The 24,478-nt window shown below is 42.5% G+C and overlaps 1 protein-coding gene across 1 annotated transcript in view; it reads right to left on the minus strand.

Moving 5' to 3' along the window:
- LOC149463585 (properdin-like) overlaps positions 1-24,108 on the minus strand; it is a 37,003-nt gene extending 12,895 nt beyond the window's left edge. The window contains exons 1-6 of the mRNA XM_089675320.1: positions 24,099-24,108; positions 20,619-20,769; positions 15,910-16,064; positions 10,623-10,793; positions 8,585-8,779; positions 5,317-5,490 (exon numbers count right to left, since the gene is read on the minus strand). Coding sequence (XP_089531446.1) covers positions 5,317-5,490; positions 8,585-8,779; positions 10,623-10,793; positions 15,910-16,064; positions 20,619-20,769; positions 24,099-24,108 — 856 coding nt within the window. The remainder of the gene's footprint in view (positions 1-5,316; positions 5,491-8,584; positions 8,780-10,622; positions 10,794-15,909; positions 16,065-20,618; positions 20,770-24,098) is intronic.
- Positions 24,109-24,478: the final 370 nt, after the last annotated feature.

Here is a 24,478-nt window from a genome sequence, read left to right on the forward strand (position 1 = left end):
TTTGCCGCTTTAAATAAAGGTGGGCAGAAAAAGCCCTAAAAAGACACTTCTGGTGTGGAGTAAACTCATTGTCATTCACTACCATTGATCTAAGACCCTCAAGTTGTCACAGATGACAGAAAGGGTTAGCATTAGGATTACAAGGAGGGTCAGTGTGTGAAGGTTAAAGATAGATAGAGTTAGTTTGAGAGTGAAAGGGAAGGCTGTTGTTAGGACTACACAGAGGGTTAATAAGAGACCCACATGGAAGAAAAATATATTTTAAGTATATTTTAAAAATAATCTTCCAAATATATTGACAAATATTTGAAATACTACAATTTTGGCCGTATTCAATATATATATATACATGAAGGAAATAAGTATTTGATCCCCTGCTGATTTTGAATGTTTGCGCACTCACAAAGAAATGATCGGTCTAAAAATCGAATGGTAGGTGTATTGTAACACTGAGAGACAGAATAGCAACAAAAAATCAAAAGAAATGCATGTCTAACAAATTATGCACTGATTTGCATGTTTGAGGGGAAAAAAGTATTTGATCCCTTATCATTCAGCAGGATTTCTGGCTACCAGGTGTCTTTCAAACAGGTAACAAGCTGAGATTAGAAGCAGTCTCTTAAAGGGAGTGCTGCTAATCTCATTTTGTTACCTGTATAAAAGACACCTGTCCACAGGAGCAATCAAACAATCATATTCCAAACTCTCCACCATGGCAAAAGACCAAAGAGCTGTCCAAGGATGTCAGGGACAAGATTGTAGACCTACACAAGGCTGGACTAGGCTACCAAACTATCGCCAAGTAGCTTGGTGAGAAGGTGACAACAGTTGGTGCAATCATTCACAAATGTAAGAAACACAAAACAACTGTCAGTCTCCCTAGGTCTGGTGCACCATGCAAGATCTCACCTCGTGGAGTGTCAATGATCATGAGAACAGTGAGGAATCATCCCAGAACTACACGTGAGGATCTTGTCAATGATCTCCAGGCAGCTGGGACCACAGTCACCAAGAAAACAATTGGTAACACACTACACCGACAAGAATGGAAATCCTGCAGTGCCTGCAAGGTCCCTCTGCTCAAGAAAGCACATGTCCAGGCCCATCTGAAGTTTGCCACTGAACATCTGAATGATGCAGAGGAGGACTCGTTGAAAGTGTTGTGGTCAGATGAGACCAAAATCAAGCTCTTTGGCATCAACTCAACTCACCATGTTTGGAGGAGGAGAAATGCTGCCTATGACCCCAAGAACACCATCCCAACTGTCAAACATGGTGGTGGAAACATTCTGCTTTGAGGGTGTTTTTCTGCTAAGGAGACAGGACAACTGCACCGCATCAAAGGGGCAATGGACCGGGCAATGTACCGTCAAATTTTGGGTGAGAACCTTCTTCCCTCAGCCAGGGCATTGAAAATGGGTCGTGGATGGGTGTTCCAGCATAACAATGACCCAAAACACACGGCCAAGACAACAAAGGAGTGGCTCAAGAAGAAGCACATTAAGGTCCTGGAGTGGCCTAGCCAGTCACCAGATCTTAATCCAATTGAAAATCTGTGGAGGGAGCTGAAGGTTTGAGTTGCCAAACGTCAGCCACCAAACCTTAATGACTTGGAGAGGAACTGCCAAGAGGAGTGGGCCAAAATCCCTCCTGAGATGAGTGCAAACCTGGTGGCCAACTACAAGAAACGTCTGACCTCTGTGATTGCCAACAAGGGATTTGCCACCAAGTAATAAGTCATGGTTTGTGAAGTGGATCAAATACTTGTTTCCTTCATGAACATGCAAATCAGTACATAATTTGTTAGACATGCATTTCTTTAGAATTTTTTGTTGCTATTCTTCTCCCAGTGTTACAATACACCTACCATTCAATTTTTAGACTGATCATTTCTTTGTGAGTGGGCAAACATTCAAAATCAGCAGGGGATCAAATACTTATTTCCTTCACTCTGTGTGTGTGTATATATATACATTTATATATATATATATATATATATATATATACTGTATGTTGACATGCATTTTTATTACAAAATATACAAAAAATATTTTTAAAAATACATATACTGTATGTCCTTAAAAATACATTTAATCTACATTTTTGGAATGCATTTACAAATATATGTAAAAATATGTGTTAAAAAGACTTTTTATATGTTAAAAAAAATCTGAAGAATATATATATTAAAAAATATATATTTTAAAAAATATTCTTAATAAATTTTTTAATATATAAAAAACGCATTTCAATATGCAGTGTATGTATGTATGTATTTGTGTGTGTGTGTGTGTATATATATATATATATATATATATATATTTTTTTTTTTTTTTAATATGGCCAAAATTGTAGTATTTCAAATATACAGTTGCAAGAAAAAGTATGTGAACCCCTTGGGATTACGTGGAGTTTTGCATGAATTGGGCATAAAATGTGCTCTGAACATCATCTAAGTCACAACAATAGAAGAACACAGTCTGCTGAACATAATACTACACAAACATTAGATGTTGCCATGGTTTAATTGCACATAACATGTAAACATTCACAGTGCAGGGAGGAAAAAGTATGTGAACCTTTGGACTTAATAACTGGTTGACCCTCCTTTGGCAGCAATAACCTCAACCAAACGTTTCCTGTAGTTGCAGATCAGACCTGCACAACGATCTGGAGTCATTTTGGACCACTCCTCTTCACAAAACTGTTTCAGTGTAGCAATATTCTTGGGATGATTGGTGTGAATCGCTCTTTTAAGGTCATGCCACAGCATTTCAATCGGGTTGAGGTCAGGACTCTGACTAGGCCACTCCAGAAAGCGTATTCTGTGCTGTTGCAGCCATTGTTTTGTTGAATTACTTGTATGCTTTGGGTCATTGTCCTGTTGCATCACCCATCCTCTGCGGAGCTTCAGTTGGCGGACAGATGGTCGTACGTTTTACTGCAAAATGTCTTGATAAACTCTGGAATTCATTTTTCCATCAATGACAACAATCCGTCCAGGCCCTGAGGCCGCAAAGCAGCCCCAAACCATGATGCTCCCTCCGCCATGTTTTACAGTGGGGATGAGGTTTTGATGTTGGTGTGCTGTGCCTTTTTTTCTCCACACATAGTGTTGTGTGTTCTTCCCAAACAACTCAATCTTGGTTTCATCTGTCCACAGTATATTTTGCCAGTAGTGCTGTGGAACATCCAGGTGCTCTTTTGCAAACTTCAAACGTGCTGCAATATTCTTTTTGGACAGCAATGGCTTCCTCCGTGGTGTCCTCCCATGTACTCCATTCTTGTTTAATGTTTTCCTTATTGTAGATGTGTCAACAAAAATGTTAGCATGTGCCAGAGATTTCTGTAGGTCTTTAGCTGACACTCTGGGATTCTTCTTTACCTCATGCAGCATTCTGCGCTGTGCTCTTGCAGTCATTTTTACAGGACGACCACGCCTAGGGAGAGTTACAACAGTGCTAAACTTTCTCCATTTGTAGACAGTCTGTCTTACCGTGGACACATGAACATCAAGGCTTTTGGAGATACTTTTGTAACCCTTTCCAGCTTCATGCAAGTCAACAATTCTTGATTGTAGGTCTTCTGAGAGCTCTTTTCTGCGAGGCATGGTTCACATCAGACAGTGCTTCTTGAAAGCAGTAAACCCAAAACAGGTGTGTGTTTTTTAAGGACAGGACAGCTGTCAGCCACACATCCAATATCATCACACTGATTGGAGTCAAGGTTGGCTCACTCCTGGCTCCAATTAGCACTGGGAGAAGTCATTAAGTTAGGGTCTCACATACTTTTTCCTCCCTGCACTGTGAATGTTTACATGTTATGTGCAATTAAACCATGGCAACATCTAATGTTTGTGTAGTATTATGTTCAGCAGACTGTGTTCTTCTATTGTTGTGACTTAGATGACGTTCAGAGCACATTTTATGCCCAATTCATGAAAAACTCCACGTAATCCCAAGGGGTTCACATACTTTTTCTTGCAACTGTATGTCAATATATTTGGGAAGAATATTTCAAATATATTTCAAATATATTTTTCTTCCATGTGGGGAGTAACAGGGTGGTTTATTAAGAACGCTACAGGAAATGTTACCAGCAGGGTTAGTGTTAGAGTTACAGGAAGGGACAGCGCTAGACTTATAGCCAGGGTTAGCGGTAGGTTTACAAACCGCAAGCAATATTCCTATTGCATATGTTCCTGTTGTAGACTGAGAAGTCAGTACCATTGCCAGCACACCAGCGATCTTCAAACAATGTCCCAAATTTTATTCAAGATGATCACACCACAGCGGACAAATGCAATGTTTCGGCGATGCACAGGCCCCCCAGGCATGTCATATGTGATAAGGTAGGATTAGTGTGAGAGATACAAGCAGGGTTAGCAAGGACAGCCAATGTAGGAGGCAGTTGGAGAAACTAGTTATTGCTGATGGAGATATTCAAACTAAACAATAAAGTAGGGAAACCTCAAGCCTGCAGCCACTGACTAGATACAAGGACAAATCAGTTGACTCTGCCATCTGGATAAATTCCACATCTCACATAAACATATTGCTTGCAAGGTGCAAAGAGCTCCTTGTACCCTTGATAAAGCTTGGATAGCACAGAGTGGTTTTGTTGAGCTGCTTTTGTAAGATCTTTCTAGTGAATTGATTTTACAAAGTGAAAATGTGTTCTGATGTGATTTTTCTTCTTTTTGGAAATAAATACACATTTTCCACCTTTCTTGCTACTCCCAAAACCCCACACTTGACCCACAGGCCTTCTGCCTATGGGATGAGATGGTGATTCTGCTTTTTATATACAACTAAAGGCTCCCGTGTGACAGTCTAAACAGGTCCCAAATACAGTTACTATGTGATGCACAAGCCCCTTAAAGTAAACAAAAGCTTCCCTTACATTCATTGACTTAGCAAAATCCTCCGTCATTTGTGTCTCACATGCTCCCCCTCCCAACCACTGCAGCTCATAGTGGGAGGGTTTCCTCAACAGAGGCAGTGCTTCCAGAAAGTAGTGGGCAGGACAGTGGCAACTCTTTGAATTCAGGAGTAGTGCAGCATTGTAGCCACACCAACACAGAAAGCTGCATGCTACGGACATCCCTGGCAGGATGAACAGGTATTTGTGAGACTAAAAGAGAGCTTATATAAAACTTATAGTTAAGGGAGGACATAGTTCTACTTTAGGTTTCAGAGAGTGCTGAGATTTGCAGGGAAATCCAATTCTCTAACACCATTTGCTCATTTAATATACTTTACACACAATCTTTTTCATTTAATGTGTACTACATGACTACATGAATTTTCTGCTCACCAGGACATGCCACCTCTGTGTTGCAGATGGTGTTCCTTGATTCGGAACCTTCACAGTTTCTTCCCCCGTAACGAGGCAATGGGTTATCACAGGACCTCTTTTCTTTCATCCTTCCAATGCCACAGGTGACCGAACACTCTGAGTCTCTCTTCCAAGCTCCCCATTGTCCATTCACTGCAGAAATACTATATTTCAGTGATAAGGTCCCAATGTAAAAAAAATACCTAAGAGGGAAATGTATCTGCCTTGTCCCCTAGCTGACATTCTCATTTACTTTCAAACCTGGAATTGTACAGGATAGCCAACGTCAGTAAATTTACTGAAATTTGTAAAAATCAGTGATATTTACAACTGCCTGTAAATATCAGGAGCTGACAATTTGTCATGCTGTGTTGAATTTTGTAAGTGTTAACCAGTCAAATTACTTGTTATGGGTATTGTCAGTGTTTCCATATTGTGTTTATACAGTTTAAATATTGATTGTCTTACTTTTTAATGTCATTTTTCAGGTTGTTGGCAAAAAAAAAGTACTCTGTCAGTAATTTTTTTGTCAGTAAAAAATGCTGCAGGAGGTTGGCAACACTAGAACTGTATGGCTGGAATTTTATTGGCTGAAACTGGTAACATGTGGGAGTTTTCTTTCTGCTACATTTATTAAAGCATAAGCCTAGGATCACACATATGCAGCTGCAGGAACACTTGTAAAGCACACATGTTCCTGCACCCGCAGGACCCAGCAGTCAAAACGCACTGCTTTTTAGCAGACACATAAATTCTTAATGGCACCCCTCACACATTGGAAACCTCAGTGTGACTTCCAATGCAGGAAGACATCTAGCACAATGTACTTTCATTGTGGCTGCAACTTTAGAACAGATGCAGGGAACTTTTCCCATGCATTTCCTGCAGGTACAGCAGCCCATTCAAATTAATGAGCTGCTGTGCCCATGCAAATGCGGCGGCAGGGTAAGCGGAATAGTGTGAACCTAGCCTTTAGAAACTAGAACTCTTTGCAAGGATTAAAAAGAGGCATGCATGGTCTTTATATAGAAAACAGTAGCCCCCCCACCAACCTGCATACCCCCAAAAAGGGGCCCCTAGCTCACTGCTAGAGGATTCCCCAACATTCGCCTATTCAAAGTTGGGTTGACTCTCAAGTCGTTAGGTGTGTTTTCGTAGTTTTAATAAGGGGTATTGAACTTGGATAGAGTTGAGGGATGCATGGGATGCCCAAGGAACTGTGAAAACAACTCCCTAGTAATTATTTACAAGTCTATGGACAAAAAGTATGTCTCTTCTCTGAGAGCACTCCAGCTCGCTGGTTTACCTCCTCAGACTCCAGATGAATTCTCCTCTTTACCCAGCTGCCTAAGGAAATCCCTTGTCAAGGGGACCCAGAAGCTGCCACTTTAGTAAAGCAGTCCCAGATGAATAGCTAGTTGGGTTTGCCACTTGACTGCCCTCTCCCCTTATCCAGACCAGAGGGTGCAGGATTACTGACTCAGTCCTCTCCTGTAAGCTTGTGTGTTGGTGCCTGCCTTCAGGCTTTATGCTGGACTGGCTCCTTCCCTGCTTCCCAAGCTGTTCTCTCTCAGGGGACATTTAAGGCTGAGAGATCCTCCTTCCCAGCTCCTTCCTGCAGGTGGGCCCCTCCCTGGGCCCCCTCCCAGGCTCCGCACTCCAGCCTTCTCACTTACATCTTCTACTGAACACTGACCCCTTCCTGATCAGGCCTCCTGTTTGGGGATTGTTCAGAGTCCCTTGTGTATGCAGATAAGCTCCTCTTCGCCCCAACCCACTGCCTTCTAGAAACTTCTCAAGCTTCTAGAGTGGGGGGAGGTATCAGAGAACTGACCTGCAGAACCCTCAGCCCTGAACTAAAGTGAGCCTGGCTGACTCATCCTAGGCTGACTCATCCCAGACTGCTATCCAGCCTTTAAAAATTCTAGCTAGCTTCTCCTGGCTAACTAGAGTGGTGCTACATAAAGTTTCACCTATTGTCAAAGCAAAGGTACCTTGATGTGCCATTTAGCTTCCACATATTTTGGCAAAAGTACACAACTGTGTTTTTATTTTAAACCTGAACTCCAGACACAATAAGCAACTGAAATAAATATACAAGGGTTGTTTTACTGCACAAAGGATTTATAATTCTGTGCAGATAGTTTTGTGATCCTGACACAGCCCAATCAAATCCTTGACCTCCAGTGGTAGAACACCTTGGTCAAGCACCTCTGCCAGCCTGCTGATTGGACAAGTAAGGAACAACAGAAGAGGAATATCATCCCTTTGTTCAGTCTTCTCTTTTCTGCTGTCAACATGTTCAATGACAGCACGCATGCTCTGCAGCAGAGACTGGTTGGTTGCTAGTGATGCAGATTTGAAAACCTGAACCCAAAGAGGACCAATCAAATAAATGTTTGAGTTAAGAGCATGTATGTTATGTAATATGTAAGAGTATCAGTTACAAGTACATATTACCTCTCACAGAGATCACAGTACTAATGACAGTGTTTTAATCTCCTTAAGGACAGCGCCATCTTTGTTCAAACATCATCCGGGGTCAGCAACTACTTCCTGGACTGAGATGCTTGCTTAGAGATGACACGGTTTTGTAAATCCTCATGCCTGTGTACCTGTTTGTTGAATTTCAGCATATGTAAACCCAATATTTCATATTCCTGATATGTGCCTGCTGTACCACGTACTTGTATGAAAAAGTATACTGTTCCCTTTGTATTATTTCCTTTGTGTGAAACCCCTGGTGTTCCCGACAGTCCCTCTGCTTTCCTATCAAAAACTGACCACACTAGGCATGAGAACACATCATGGTCAATTCTCTAGCTGTGCTGGGAACTCAGCCTGCTCTCCTCTCCACTGATCAGACTTGTTCTGACAACTCCCCCCCCCCACACACACACACACAGCCATTCACTGGGAAGATCAGTGTACTGCTGTTTGTTCTCCCCCAGCTCTTATGCAACTGAGAACAGAGGGAATGTGATCACTTATGAAAAATGGGGAAAAAAGTGTTTAGTTTTTTTTATATCTATACACAAATATCTTTCATTTCTATTTTAAACTGAATGGTGAGGGTTTGCATATACTTTAACAAATGTCTAAACCAGACACACCCTCTGCTGCAATCTCTTTTGAAAAATGATACTGTTGCTATATATGGGGACATGTCGGTAATATATTGAGACTTGTGGATTTTCGGAACTATAACAATTCACTTTAACAATCCCAGGGTACTGTGTAGTCTTACCTGCACAGAAAGGAAGGCTGTCACAGACCCGATTCCCTTCAGCATTTCCTTCACATTGGTTCCCTGGAGGGCTGTGAGATGGCTCTGGATTGTCGCATTGGCGGAAACGTTTCTGAATTGGCAGAGTTCCCGATTCCTTTTTACAACTGGAGGAACATCCCTGCCAGGGGCCCCAATTGCCCCACTGACCATGAGCTGTGTGAGGAATGAGGGGGTCAGTTTAATGTAAAAAGCAAGAAATTTTTGATCACTCTGGTGTTTATTTGACCTTTTATCAATCAATACTTCCATCCCAACCATAGCCAAACACTTATTCTAGTTTTGAATGGGTTTGAGAACATCTAGAATCCTGTTGGAAAGACCGTTCCCTTCCTTTTCCTGTATTGTCGTACATTTACTACCTATACAGGAAATGAGGGGAAATCTCCTTCATAGGGACACACAAAGTGGTAAAGTTCTGACAGAGCTTCTAAACTTGTTTATGCTAGTGGATATAGTGGATTTTCACTGGGGGAACTTCCCTTCCCATTCTGATCTGATGCCTGTGCATCATTAATTAGGGAAATATTTAAATGTTTTCACACACACATTAAAATCAGCTTTTATTGCTAGAAATTACTTTAAACCCTCAAACATTTTATACATTTTCTGAAAGCAGAGACCCCGGAGAATAAAAGAGTGGCAGTTACAGTTTTTTATGTTGCATGATATTTGCACAGCTATTTATCAAATACATATTTTCAGGAAAAGTACACTAAAATTAATTACAGTGCAAACAATATTTTAGCCAATTTTTTTTTTGTAAAATACAAAACATGGGGTTGTGTCGAGTAAAAAGATGTGCCCATGAAATTGCAGAAAACTATGGTACGCAAATTCCCCATAGGTGATGTTTTAATAGCCTTTGCAGGTTACTAGTTTAGAGTTAATTATAGCTCTGGAATTATTGCCCTCACTCTGGTGTTTGTGACAATACCTGTAATTTTTTGTTGACATACATGTGCAAGCCTCATGCTGTGCGCTTGCATTGGGGTGTATTGATAGGAGAAGGCGGTGCTTTTAATTTTTTTTTTATTATTATTTATTTATTTAATCAAAATACATTTTTAACCCTTTTTTTTTTTTTACTTTATATATTGTAACTTTATTGCTATCAAATGGGGGTTAACAAGCCCCCTATGTGATAGTATGGCCAAGTGACAGATTCTATTTATGGAGAGACATCAAGGATCAATGGAGACATCAAGGATCGATTGGACCCCCAGTGTTTCCCCTGCCCTGCACTGCAGCTAATCAAGCACAGATTGTGCTTGATTAGCTGCTACCCCAGCTACAGGAGCCAGGGAATTACAGCTGTGAACCCCAAATCGATATACTTCACTTCTGGGTTCATTAGTTACAGAGAGGATTGGGGAATGGTAGTTCCCCAATCACCTTCTGCTTTGAATGATACAGCACTGTACCTCTGTTCTGGGTTCCCCTGAGGAATGGGAGAGCTCAGGAACCACCATAGCACCACCAGCAGGAGGAAAGCGCACCTTCAAAGCCCTTTAAAAGTGATTGGGTGGCTCTAGAGATGCCTGAGTCTCTTTTACTTGCTGGCTCTAAAAATCAATACCAAACTTATAGCTGCAGCAGACAAGGGCTTGCTTTAACCTTTAGAATACCAAGATGTTCATAAATCTACTTTGGTAAACAAGGGATTAAAGGAGAAAATTCCTCCCTCACTTCCTGTTGTGACATCCAGTAAATAGACAGGAAGTAAGGACAAGTCTTCTCAGTGGAGACATAGATACTAATAAAATCTGGCAAAAATTCTAAACCTTCTCCATGCTATCCAAAACTAGAAACTAAATCTTGGCTGCATTTGGGCTTTAAAGCTCCCAAAAACATAAAGCTTACTTGCAAATGCACAGTTTTCTTTTTCAAATGTACAGTAAGTAGAAAACATTTTTTTTCAGTACTGCATTGCTTTTACTTTTTTTTATAGGGAACCCCTATCCCTCTGGCATAAAGCAGAGTTATTTAGGCCACTTACTGGGACAGGAGCGGTAAGTCTCGCATGTATCCACCTCCTTTTCTTGGCCGTTACACCTCCCGCCACAGGAGGGACGAGGATTATTGCACTGGTGGGTTCTTTGCGTTTGTCCAGTCTTGCAGGTTGCTGAACACGGTGACCACAAAGACCAAGTAGACCAACCTCCATTTACTGAGGGAAATCAGACAAATACAGATCGTAATACAGGGCAAGATCTCATTCTATATGTAATATTGGTTGTATAATGAGAACGTGTCACCTCCAGTGACTCACAGAAGCAATTCTATGTTCCAGGACAAGTCACAGTGTGATTCTGTAGAGGTATGTTCTACCCTGAAACTTTTGGTAGTTGAGCAAAGATACACACCGAAACCTGATGGGTGAGATATATGAAAGCTGGTCCAATACTTTAACTTTAATTTTCCTAGCATATATAAATGACATAAATAAATGAAGCCCTGTATTCATTAATTCACTATTACATTTTTTATTGAAAGAAGCATAAGTACCTAATACTGTGTGACATAAATGTACAGATTTGAGTAGCTGAGATGTGATCAGTAGCAATATGTAATTGTAAATTTAGTTTCATTTAGTTGTCATTAAATAAATATTCAGTCATAGGTATTCAGAGACAGATGGTCCCCAATTTGCATCTGAAGGGACAGAGCTTCCTCTGGAAGTGACACCTGTGTGCCAATAAGATTTGTCTATAATCAGACTTTGCCACCTTTTGGAAGTTTAAAAGAGGAACACAGAAGTTTCGGCTTCATGACACCAGGGGGTCTCCGATCTGTCTGGGGAGCTTTAAAGTATATCACAGATCAAAGGAATAGATTTCATCTCTCATAAAAGCTGAAATATTAGTTGCAGAGAGATGAAAATACTTCCTTCTGATTGGGCACTCTGTGGGCTTTCCCTGACTTGCTCCAGTCACAGGATAAATCTTGGTAAAAGTTTTATTTCTGTTTTTTATTCCCTTTTATTTTATAGTGAATAGTCAATTGTGTGTCTTCTTGTATTTTTTGTATTTTCTGTAACTTTTATACTTTGTACATATTTTATGCACTGCACTGGGATATTAAATCTTAAAATTAATAAGTGACATCTGGGTACTTAACTAGTTGCCGACCGCAGATAGCCAAATGACGGCTGCACTGCGGCCGACCAGTTCTGGGTGGACGTCATATGACGTCCACCCAGAACGCACTCTCCTGCGCGCCCCAGGGGGCGCGCACCCGGCGATCTCCGTGATCGCTGTGTCCTACGGACACAGCTGATCACGTGATGTGGTAAAAGGCCAATCACAGCGGCCTTTTACCACGTGATCAGCGGTGTCCAATGACACGCTGATCACAGGGAAATGCAAGTGCCGGTTCTCGGCTGCACTTTCCTCACGCTGTCAGATCGTGAGGAAAGTACTGCCGAGAACCGGCAGTTGTCAGAGCGAGGATCGGCACCGATCATCAGGGCACTGATGATCAGTGCCCTGATGATCGGTGCCCAGCAGTGCCACCCGCAAGTTCCGCCCACCTGTGCCCAGCAGTGCGCCCACTAGCTCCGCCCACCTGTGCCCAGCAGATCACCCACCTGTGCCCAGCAGTGCACCCACCTGTGCCCAGCAGTGCACCCACCTGTGCCACTCTGCAGTGTCACACACCTGTGCCCAGAAGTGCCACCTACCTGTGCCCAGCAGTGCCATCCACCTGTGCCCACCCACCTGTGCCCACCAGTGCCACCCACCTATGCTGCCCACCAGTGCCACCCACCAGTGCAGCCCAGCAGTGCTGCCAGTCAGTGCCACCAGTCAGTGCCCAGCGGTTGTGCCAGTCAGTGCCGCCAGTCAGTGCCCAGCAGTGATGCCAGTCAGTGCCGTCTATCAGTACCCATCATCAGTGTCACCTATCAGTGCCACCTATCAGTGCTGCATATTAGTGCCACCTATCCGTGACACCTCATTAGTGCTGCCTATCAGTGCCGCCTATCCATGCCACCTCATTAGTACTGCCTATCAGTGCCCTTTAGTGCTGCCTATCAGTGCCCATCAGTGCCGCCTATCAGTGCCCATCAGTGCTGCCTCATCAACGCACATCAGTGAAGGAGAAAATTTTTTTTTTCAAATTTTTTGCACTTTTTTTTATTTATAGAGCAAAAAGTAAAGCGCCCAGTGGCAATTAAATACCACCAAAAGAAAGCTCTATTTGTGAAAAAAAAAATGATCAAAATTTCATATGGGTACAATGTTGCATGACCGCGCAATTGTCAATCAAAGTGCGGCAGCGCTGAAAGCTGAAAATTGGCCTGGTAAATAAGGGGGTATAAGTGCCTGGTAGGCAAGTGGTTAAACGGGCTCATATCTCCGGAGAGATTAGATTGTATTGTATTTTAGTGTCTTTAAATGCTCGGTCAAGTTCATTGCCTATCTGTATGCAATTGCACTGTGTGTTGACAGATTATGTGCAGATTGTAAAGGTAGCAGATCTGCCAGACGGAGACCTGTGTGTGTGTGGTGTCCCAACAGACCGTTCTGCGGATAAACTGTTGGGTGGTGGCAAGCTACCGTTTGTGGTGTGTCTGGTGTGGGGGGGTGTGGACAGTGGAAGAGTGATTAACACCGGGGTTCTGGCTTGTAGGATAGCTGGAAGAATCCTAGAAGGGTGTGTGATTGCTAGGCTGCTCCTCAACCCTAGTTAGTGCATCAGTTTGTATGTAAGATTTGTATTTGCCAGTATGTGGTCGGCCGGCTGGATTGGAGTGGAGTCTCCCTCCAGTGGTGGCCAAGAGGTAGTACGTGCTGTGAAAGTATATCACGGCCAGTTTTATATATTAGAAGTTAAGTCCCCCTTATTCCCTCTTACCCCAAGTCACGGCCGCACATGCGCGTCTCGGTTAGCTAGTCGCTGCGGGCGTGGTGTGTGGGTGGACCGTGACATACTCCAGTACTGCAAAACAAGAGTACTATCCACTTACACTCCTCCTCCTTATTTCATTGTGTAGCTGGCCCTTCAACCTTTACCATACCATCCAATGGCTCTATATTCCATGTGGCTGTCCTCAGTTTCTAACACAATCCCTACATTCTGCAGATCCGGGCTGTGTCTAGGACCCTGGCTTTAATTCCATTTAGACTCTGTGCAGCAGAGTGATCTCCTGATCTGCAGTCTGTACAGCCCTGGCAGCTGGAAGAGGAGTCAGAGAGCAGTAGTGCAGGACCCAGACTACAATGCAAAGATAAATGTTTTCCATTGACACCAATGTTTACCCCCATCCCCGTTGAGTACTATTGTTCCCCTTCCTTCCTCCACTGGACACTATTGTTCCCCTTCCTACCTCCACTGGACACTATTGTTCCCCTTCGTTCCTCCACTGGACACTATTGTTCCCTTTCCTTCCTCCACTGGACACTATTGTTCCCCTTCCTTCCTCCACTGGACACTATTATTCCCCTTCCTTCCTCCACTTTGCACTATTGTTCCTCTTCCTTCCTCCACTGGACACTGTTGTTTCCTTTCCTTCCTCCATTGACACTATTGTTCCCCTTACTTCCTCCACTGGACACTATTGTTCCCCTTCCTTCCTCCACTGGACACTGTTGTTCCCCTTCCCTCCTCCACTGGACACTATTGTTCCCTTTCCTTCCTCCACTGGACACTATTGTTCCCCTTCCTTCCTCCACTGGACACTATTGTTCCCCTTCCTTCCTCCACTGGGCACTATTGTTCCCCTTCCTTCCTCCACTGGGCACTATTGTTCCCCTTCCTTCCTCCACTGGACACTATTGTTTCCTTTCCTTCCTCCACTGACACTATTGTTCCCCTTACTTCCTCCACTGGACACTATTGTTCCCCTTCCTTCCTCCACTGACACTATTGTTCCCCTTTCTTCCACCACTGGACACTATTGTTCCCTTTCCTTCCTCCACTGGGCACTATTGTTCCCCTTCCTTCCTCCACTGGACACTATTGTTCTCCCCCATCCTCCACTGGACACTATTGTTCTCCCCCATCCTCCACTGGACACTATTGTTCTCCCCCATCCTCCACTGGACACTATTGTTCTCCCCCATCCTCCACTGGACACTAATATTTTGCATTATTGTTTTCCCTCTTATGCTAGTATTGTTCCTCCCCACCACTCTATTAGGGACACTATTGTTCTCCTACGTGGTGGCCCCCCCCCATCCCCCACTGGGCACTATTTTCCCACTGCTAAGCCCTATTGTTCCCCCCCTCCCACCTTCTGCTGGGCATTATTTCTCCCCCCATCACCTTTTCAGCACACCTTTCCCCCTCCTCAAGCATAAATTTTGCCCCCACACCTCAGCCTGAGCTTCCAATGCCCCCCACCATGCCCAGCTGACACAAAAGCATTTTCCTCCCCATCTCCCACAGACCATTGACTTTAGGGCATTCTTCATTCCTTTGAGACACCTAACTCCAGCCATTTTGACTTCCCAATGACCACCAACAATTGGCATTCTTAACTCCCACTGTCCACTGACATTTGGCATTTTTTCGCTCATGCACTCTCAAATCAGCCATTTTTCTTCCTGGGCATTTGTGCTCCCACTGATCCCAGGGTTTTTTCTTCTCAAGTACCACTGATTCCTCAGTGCATCCCCCACCACTGACTAGACACCCTTTTTTCCTCACAACTTACACAGAAATATTTTTCCAGCCACTGACTACCAATGTAAGGGGCTCTATGATACATACTCCTTACTGGTGCACCTATGTACTCTATTGTACATTACCTTGTGTTGAATGCATTGTGCTGTGTAGTACGTTACATTGACTTGAACTCTGCCCTCTGTACATTATGTTGTGTATTACATAGTCCTGAGCAAAGTGTTTATCCTGAACAATTGCTCATTGCTGTGCTTCTTAAATGAGGTTGCTCTTTAAGGAAAGTGTTAACCCTTCTTTGTAAATTCGGTTGTATTTATTCATTTTTTTAATTGATCCTTCAGGTTTATGCAACAGGGCTCTCACTTATAGCACAGTAAGTATGGAGTATGCTGTGAGGACTGCAGACTATGTACAATGTATACAGTATGTAGGCTTAGCCTCCCCTTAACCATGATCCTTTAAGCCATGGCCAATATTCAGCACAATTAAGCCATGTCCATCTTCATAGTGGTGCACTCAGCTCAGGTCTTCCCCTTTCCCTATTTCTCCAGTTCTGAAGTTGGGATGTATGCATTTACCGATCTTACCAGTTGCCATTACTGATTTGTATGCACACGTAACCGGTATGTATTAGGACGCAAAATGGCCCCAGGACTCACCAGGGCAACACTCTTGCACCATGCAAGCTTGGACCTCCACGCTATTTCCTGGGCAGTTTCCTTGTCCAAGGCAGGTCCTTCTTCTTTTGTGCACTCCTTCCTCACAGGACACAGAGCACTGGCTCCAGCTACTCCACTCTATCCACTCTGCTGAGCTAAAAAATATTCGGCTGATTTATATAAAAAAAAAAGCAGCAGAAACATGGAGCATTTTTTCCCCCACAAAATACAGTATTTTTATATTTCCTCTTTGCAAGTTAGAGAATATAAGGGACCATGTATCTTAGAAGTGTCTTCCATTGGAATGCTTAAACTTTGTATTTGTCCCCATGCCAGGACACTGTTGGACTTTATCAACCACTTGATAAGGCTTCTTTGAAGAAATGTACTTAATAAAGCTAAAGTGTAATTCCAGCCAAAGCTTTACACAGCTAGTCTGGTTAAAAAAAAAAAGTCCATCTAGTTCAACCAATAAAAAGTAAAAGAAAAAACAATTTATACAAATCTATACACACAATCCTATACCCACAGTTGATCCAGAGGAAGGCAAAGCCCCCTAATAAAGTATAGTCCAATTTGCTCCAGCAGGGGAAAAAAAAATCCTTCTTGATCCCCCAAGAGGCAATTGGATATTCCCTGGATCAACTTTACCTATAAATATTAGAATCCAGGTATATTATGTACATTTGGGAAAGAATCCAGGCCTTTTTTTAAAACAGTCTGGCCAAGACCACCTCTTGAGGGTGGTATTTCTTTCTGTATTTTGAGATTAAATCTTTTTTCCTCCAGATGTAGAGTGCCCCCTTGTCCTCTGTGAAGACCTCAGGGTGAATAACTCTACACCGAGTTCACTATATGAAGCACTGATGTATTTATACATGTCGATCATATCCCCCCTTAATCTCCTCTTCTCAAGAGAGAATAAATTCAGTTCCTCTAATTTTTCCTCATAGCTGAGCTCCTCCATACCTCTTATCAGTTTGGTTGCCCTTCCCTGTACTTTCTCCAGTTCCCCAATATTCCCCAATATTCTTTTTGTGAATTGGTGCCCAAAACTGAACTGCATATTTCAGATGAGGTGTTACTAATGATTTGTACCGGGGTAATATGATATCTCTCTCTGGAGTCTATACCTCTTTTAATACAAGAGAGGATTTTGCTCGCTTTAGAAACCGCAGCTTGGCATTGCATGCCATTATTAAGCTTGTGATCTACCAGAACCCCCAGATCCTTCTCTACCATTGATTCCCCCAGTTGTACCCCCCCTAGTATGTATGATGCATGCATATTCTTAGCCCCCAAGTGCATAACCTTACATTTATCAACATTAAACCACATTTTCCACATAGTTGTCCAATTAAACAGTGCATTGAGGTCGGCTTGTAAGTTGTGGACATACTATAAGAATGTAGTTCTACTAACTAGCTTGGTGCCACCTGCATAGGCTGAAATGGTACGTTTAACCACTTGCCCTCCAGAGGATTTACCCCCCTTCCTGACACTGTACTAATGGCACTGAGCAGGAATGGGTTAACGTGGGGCGATCAAAGGGTTAACTGTGTGCTGTTTCACAGTATACTGTGTTTATGCTTTCCACTGTAAGCACACTGCTTTATATGGCTCTGCTATGCAGAGCCATACAAAGCAGTGTGCAGGAGCTGACAGGGGAGAGATCTGTGTTGTTTATACACAGGTTTCTCCCCTGTCGGAGATACTTGGTGATCACCGGGTGCTGGCGAGTAATCACTGGCCAGGAACCGGTGATTGATAGCCAAGGACGCAAATGGCGGTGCAGGTAGGATGCACGCGTGCCCCCTACCCAAAACTGCAAAATCACATTTTTTAATCTTTGGACAGAGGGAAAGGGTAAGTTCTTTTGTCGGGTGCAATTGTTATTCTGGGAAATGTATGGTATTTGAAATTTGTTTTCACTTCCAAAATGTATACATAGGCTTAATTTACAATCATTGCTGCTCAGCAACTACTGTCAAGGTGAGTTTAATTGACAGAAACCTCATGCTTGCTAACTGTAAACTGGACTCCTATCGTGATTCTGTACATATCTGACTGGCTGTTGCCAAACTCAGATTGTGGCCTGACTCCATGCTTCTGCTCATTGGACCTCAGCACTTCCAAGCTGAAGTTGATCCAACTTCTTGGCACATAAGTCCTTCTGCTGCCCTAGCAGTCCCTGTCTCCCTACCAGAGGTGCTTGGTCGGAATTGTGCAAGAGGCCACTCTTGTCCTCTCCAGGTCTACTGACAGGTACGTGACATTATAACTGGTTCTAATATAGATCTGTAAAGTCACTGTTTTCTCTAAGTCCATCTGAGTTTTTCTCTATGTTGAGCCCTGATGAAGAGTAGACATGTGCAGAATGAAAAAAAATGTTTTTGTTTGGAATCAATTTGTTAAGTTACTAATTTTGTTTTGCTGCATTTGTAACCAAATTTTGTTTTGTTTACTTTTGTTTATTTGTTTTCGACCGGATTCAAAGTTTTTCAATGGATTCAAAGTATCCAAATCAAATTTGAATGGAAAATATTGAATCGATCCAAATTCATTGTGAAGAATAGCTGGTTCTATTCTATTTGAAATTAAAAAGTTAGAATTTCGGTAGAATTATATTCTTTCTATTTTATTCTATTCTATTCTAATATATTCTATTTTTTCTATTCTATTCTCTTATATTCTGTTATATTCTATTCTATTCTTTTTTATTTATTTTTTATATTCTATTCTATTTTATATTCTATGCCTTTATTTTCTATTCTGTTTTATTCTATTCTTTTATTTTTTATTTTATTCTATTCTGTTTCACTCTATTCTTTTCTATTCTGTTTTATTCTGTCCTATTCTTTTTGAAATTAGAATTTTGGAAGATGGCTATATTCTATTTTATTCTATTCTAATCTATTAAACTTTTTTCTATTATTTTCTATTCTACTCTATTCTTTTATTTTATTTTCTGTTATGTTCCTTTATGTTCTATTCTATTCCTTTATTTTCTATTCTATTTTTTCTCTTCTTGTATTTTCTATTCTAATCTGTTTTATTCTAATTTATTTTGTTTTCTTCTATTCTATTGCAATGCTAACACTAATACCCATAGTCTTTGAAGGAAATCAACAATAGTCAGCAATATGTTTTTTTCAAATTTGTTTTAGAATTCGATTCAAATTTTAGATGACATTTTGTTTCGTTATTTTGGATATGTTTAAATTCATTACTATTGTAATTCAAAAATTTGGGTACATCTGAATCTCCGAATTAGGAAAATTTCATCTGAATTTAAATTTGGACCAAAATGAAGTGCATGTACCTGGATAAAAAACTGGTTACAGGGACGCATACAAAGGGTAGTTTTAAATAGAGAGCACTCAGACTGGTCTGGAGTGGTAAGTGGCTCTGTCCTGGGACCTATTCTATTTAATGTATTCATAAATTATATAGAGGTTGGTATAAATAGCTCAATCTCAGTGTTTGTTGATGATAAAAAGCTAAGCAGGCTATTAAATTCACAGCAGGATATAGAAACCTTACATGAAGACCTCAATAAAATCAAGGTGTAAGGGAATGCATGGCAAATGAGGTTTAATGTTGAAAAATATAAAGTAATGCATTTGAGGGCCAAAAATATGAATGCAAATGAATCGCTAGGAGGGGAGCCATTGGGGGATTCAAGGATGGAAAAAGATCTGGGGGTCTTAGTAGACAAAAGGCTCAGCAATGGCATGCCAAGCTGCAGCAAGCAAAGGCAGCAGAATATTAGCATGCATAAAAAAGGGGATTTACTCAAGAGATATAACTATAATCCCACCACTTTACAAAACTCTAGAGTATGCTGTCGAGTTTTGGTCACCAATCCTTAGGAAGGATGTGCTAGAACTGGAGGGAGTCCCGAGAAGGACAACAAAGCTAATAAGAGCACTGGAGGACCTCCGTTATGTGGAATGACTACAAAACATTAAACTTATTCTCCCTGGAGAAAACATGCTTGGGAGGAAATATGATAGCGATATACAAGTATCTCAATGGTGATCCCAGCATAGGAAGAAAACTATTCAGCTTCAGGAAGCTTAAGAAGACACGTGGCCACTCCATGAAATTGAAGGGGAAGCGGCTTAACCTTAAACTGTGCAGAGGATTCTTTACTGTTAGAGCAGTAAGGATGTGGAACTCCCTACCACAAGCAGTGGTGTCTGCAGTGGAAGTATCAATTGTTTCAAAAGACGCTTAGATGGGCATCTTGGTGAATGCAACATACAAGGATATGGGAAATGATATTGACACACAGGTTGAACTGGATGGACTGGTGTCTAATCAACCTTCCCAACTATGAACCGCATGTTTCTAATGAAAACATGTTGTTTGTTTTTATATTACTTTTACCAACAACTAAAATTCTCTTGGACTCTTTTATCTGGTTTTGGTCTGGCACTCCTTTATGTATTTCTATAGTCTGGGACATAAAGGTTCTTGTTAATCCAATGCAGTATAGAGATTCTATTTCAGATGTGCCCATGACTAAGGGAAGTAGCTGAGGAAAGGTGAAGTTGGGGGGCAAAGGGTGGAGTAACAAGCTTGTCCTGTGCCGTGTCTCTCTGGCATGAACTTCATTCAGGCAACTACCCTGGAACTAGTATGTTGGAAGGGTCCCTTTAAAGTTTAAAGGATTCATTGTTTTTTTTAGAAAGAAAGGGACTCACCGGCAGGACTGGCACAGATCATGAGCCTCTCGCCTGAAGCCATATTTGCTATTAAGACAGCAATCTTCCTTGGACACACCATCTCCAAGATACTCCTCACACTCACCAGTCTTCACATTCACAGCTTCATAGCACATCACATCATCTGATCCTACCGATGGGAAAGAACAGAAAGTGCAAGCAGAAGGTATCAGACAACACAAAGTTTAAAGCTGAACACTATACAAACTGGTAAATCTATAGTTAAAATACATACAGTATGTAGGAGATTTTCTACCTGTCAAAAAATGTTTATTTCTGTCCATCCAGTCCTGGGATTTATAACAACCGTGCAGAGAGCACAGCTAACCTGATGACCTGACCTTTCTGTGCTACAATTAAACAACATGTATAAGTCATCTCCCTCTCCCCATCCTGTGATTGGACAGTGAAAGAGCAGTAATGCCTTGATGAGGTCATCACTCTGCTCCCTCCTCCTGTCAGTATGTTCCTCATTAGCACATGTAAATGCAACACACCTGATGACCCTAGTGCCTCCATTCCCTCTCCCAGGCCTAAATAAATCAGGTAACGGTTTTCACACCACTTTACTTATACCATAGTTGCCAACATTTAAAAAAAAGTTTTAGGGACACTTTTTTTCTGCATGTCCAGAAAACCAGTGTAGGCAGAGTAGTATGTTAATTAGGGGTGGGATATTCATTTGTGGGTGTGGTTTATCCTGGAAGAGAAAGGTGGGCGTGGATTAAATAACACTAAATATTGGGCATGGCTTAAAGGGGGTGTGGTTAAATAGAGTGAGATTTTCTTGGACTCCCCCAAAACAATTTTGCTCTCCACTCCAACATCCCAAAGAACAAATAAACACACGCATAGACATAAACATAAATAACTGGTCCACACTCACTGATTGGTTGCTAAAGGTTATAGCAATTTCTAAAATATTAGTGCAGTGTAAACGCTGCATTAATATTTTAGAAATTGTAATTCCGGGACTGTTACCTATACCCTGCGTGCTAGCTGCTTTTAATTCATTTGAATATATATAATTTTAATATCATATACTGCATTTAGCGCTCGCTCTATTGTCTTTTCTACATATTTTGATCAAAGGTTATAGCACATCATTACTGCTCACTGATTGGTTTCTAGAGGTTACTGCACATCATTACCACTCACTGATTGGTTACTTGAGGTTACTGCATTTAGCATAGGAGAGGGTCAGAGACTGCAGGCGTAGTAAAGGAGTGGGTCAGAGACTGCAGGTGTAGTACAAGAAAGGGTCAGAGACTGCATGTGTACTACAAGACTGGGTCAGAGACTGCAGGAGTACTACAGTAGCAGGTCATAGACTGCAGGAGTAATACAGGAGCAGGTCAGAGACTGCAGGCGCACTATAGGAGAGGGTCAGAGACTGCAGGCGCACTATAGGAGAGGGTCAGTGACTGCAGGCACACTATAGGAGATGGTCAGAGACTGCAGGCATACTACAGGAGAGGGCCAGAGACTGAAGGCATACTACAGAAAAGGGTCAGAAACTGCAGACGTGCTACAAGAAAAAGTCAGAAACTGTGATGCTGCACCTGATTGCTCTGAGAAGAGAGCCGTGACTGTCAGTCTCCAGCTCTCTGCTCCACCCCTCCAGCACTCACTGGAGTGCAGGACTGTGGAGGGGGTGTGAGAGGCTGGTTCAGGATCTCAGCGTAACAATGCATGAAGGTAAAAAACCTTCAATATGCAGCTCCTCCCAGCAGCACCCCCAATACTTACCTGAGTCAAATCTAGAAATGTGCACGAGAGGGGCTGCTGTCCTGGCTCTCTGCCTCCTCACTGGCTCAGAGCCAATGGCTCCCGCTGCTGTCAATCACAGCCAGTGAGGAGAGAGCAGGGGCAGGACCAAGCCCCGTTTTGTGTGTCTTCTGGACACACAGATCGGAGTTTGGGAGCGAGCATGCACAGTTGGGGGCAGGGGGGAGGAGCCAGGAGCTCGGGCAGGGACCCGAGAAAAGGAGGATTGGGGCTGCTCTGTGCAAAACCATTCCACAGAGCAGGTAAATATAACATGTTTGTAATTTTTCAAAAATGTAAACCTTTGATATTACTTTAATTTCAGTGGCAGCTGTTCCAATCAACGCAAATCAAGTCGCCGCGATTTAGCGCTCGCTCTATTATCTTTTCTACATACTTTGATCACAGGTTATAGCACATCATTACTGCTGACTGGTTGGTTTCTAGAGGTTACTGCACATCATTACCATTCACTGATTGGTTACTGGAGATTACTGCATTTAGCACAGGAGAGGGTCAGAAACTACAGGCATAGTATAGGCGTTGGTCAGAGACTGCAGGAGTAGTACAGGAGATGGTCAGAGACTGCAGGAGTAGTACAGGAGATGGTCAGAGACTGCAGGCGTAGTACAGGAGATGGTCAGAGACTGCAGGCGTAATACAGTAGATGGTGAGACACAGTAGACATACTACAGGAGTAGGTTTGAGACTGCAGGCATAGTACAGGAGAGGGTCAGAGACTGCAGGTGTAGTACAAGACTGGGTCAGAGACTGCAGGAGTACTACAGTAGCGGGTCAGAAGAGGAGATCAAGTCACCACGACTTTTAAAAAGGTTCCTACACTACTTTGATGCAACTTGAGTCTCATAGACTCTAATGTCATATGAAAGTTGGAAGCGAGTTGCACTGCATAGTTTCACTGGAAATCGCACAATTGTTGCAACAGTGTGAACTGAGGCTAAATGTATTTGTAAATGGATCTATTATAAGTACTGGAATTTGTCTTGCTATCAGCTTCTAGTAATCACATACTGGATAAGGAAGGGGCAGCAATTGGAGGCAATCAGGCTCTGCTACAGTACACATCTGCTTTCTGATAGCATGATGATTGGAGGACAGAGCAGAGTGAACAGAAATATGACTTTCGCAGTGTGTTGCTGCTCCATCATTGTCCAATCAGCACGAGGTGCATTTTTTTTACTATTGCTGCTGATCACACTGTCCTGTTGCTGCTGCAGCACAATTTTAGATTTTTCAGTCAATGGAGTCAAATTTAAGTAATAGTAGCCTGTGTAATTATGTAATTCAGCATCAGTATACACTCACCGGCCACTTTTTTAGTGTACAGTACACCAGGAGTTTGTCTTGGATGGTAGATACATTTCCCCGATATTTGCGGTGTGGTCTCTTTAAGGGAGACCGTTGCAGAGACTACCCGGACTTTGGTCCCAGGGGGGTTAAATCCCAGGTGAGGGAGACTTAAATGGCAGCAGAGGGAAATTGGCAGGTGTGTCAAGGAAGTGGAGAGAGAGGATCTCACAGGCTGTGAGGCAAGGGGAAGCTCTTGGAGAAACTGAGACAGGGGCTGTTGATCCCCCCAATGTGGCCTGCCTTGTATGGAGGAGCCTAACCCTCCATACAAAAAAAGAAAAAGCCATTTGGAAGCAGAAGTAACATTTAAAGGACCAGTACCAGGACCCATGTTTGCATGTCCTGGGTCAGGGCGGCAGAAGCTCTGAAAACCTCTGGAGACAACATGGAGGAGGTTATAAAAGTCCTGGCTCAGAGCACAATAGCCAAGCAGCAGGCCGCTGCAGAGGCCAACCAGTGCCATGAGGTGGCAATGGCCCAACAACAAGAAACTACTCGCTTGCTGGTCGCCCAGTTCACACTCCAGCAAGAAACTACTCAAGCGCAGGTGGCTGCTTTACAAGAAGCAGTGCTGCATCTTGCACAGGGTCGGGAACAAACAGTTGTTGCCCTAGCAACCAGGTCGCATTGCGGCCGAGCCACTACCTGCAGAAATTGACGCCAAGTGATGATGTGGAGGCATTTATGGCTACTTTTGAGAG

This window comes from Staurois parvus, unplaced genomic scaffold (genome assembly GCF_062004578.1).
Source record: "Staurois parvus isolate SC_StPar_1 unplaced genomic scaffold, SC_StPar_1.0 ptg000154l, whole genome shotgun sequence".
Lineage (NCBI taxonomy): Eukaryota > Metazoa > Chordata > Amphibia > Anura > Ranidae > Staurois > Staurois parvus.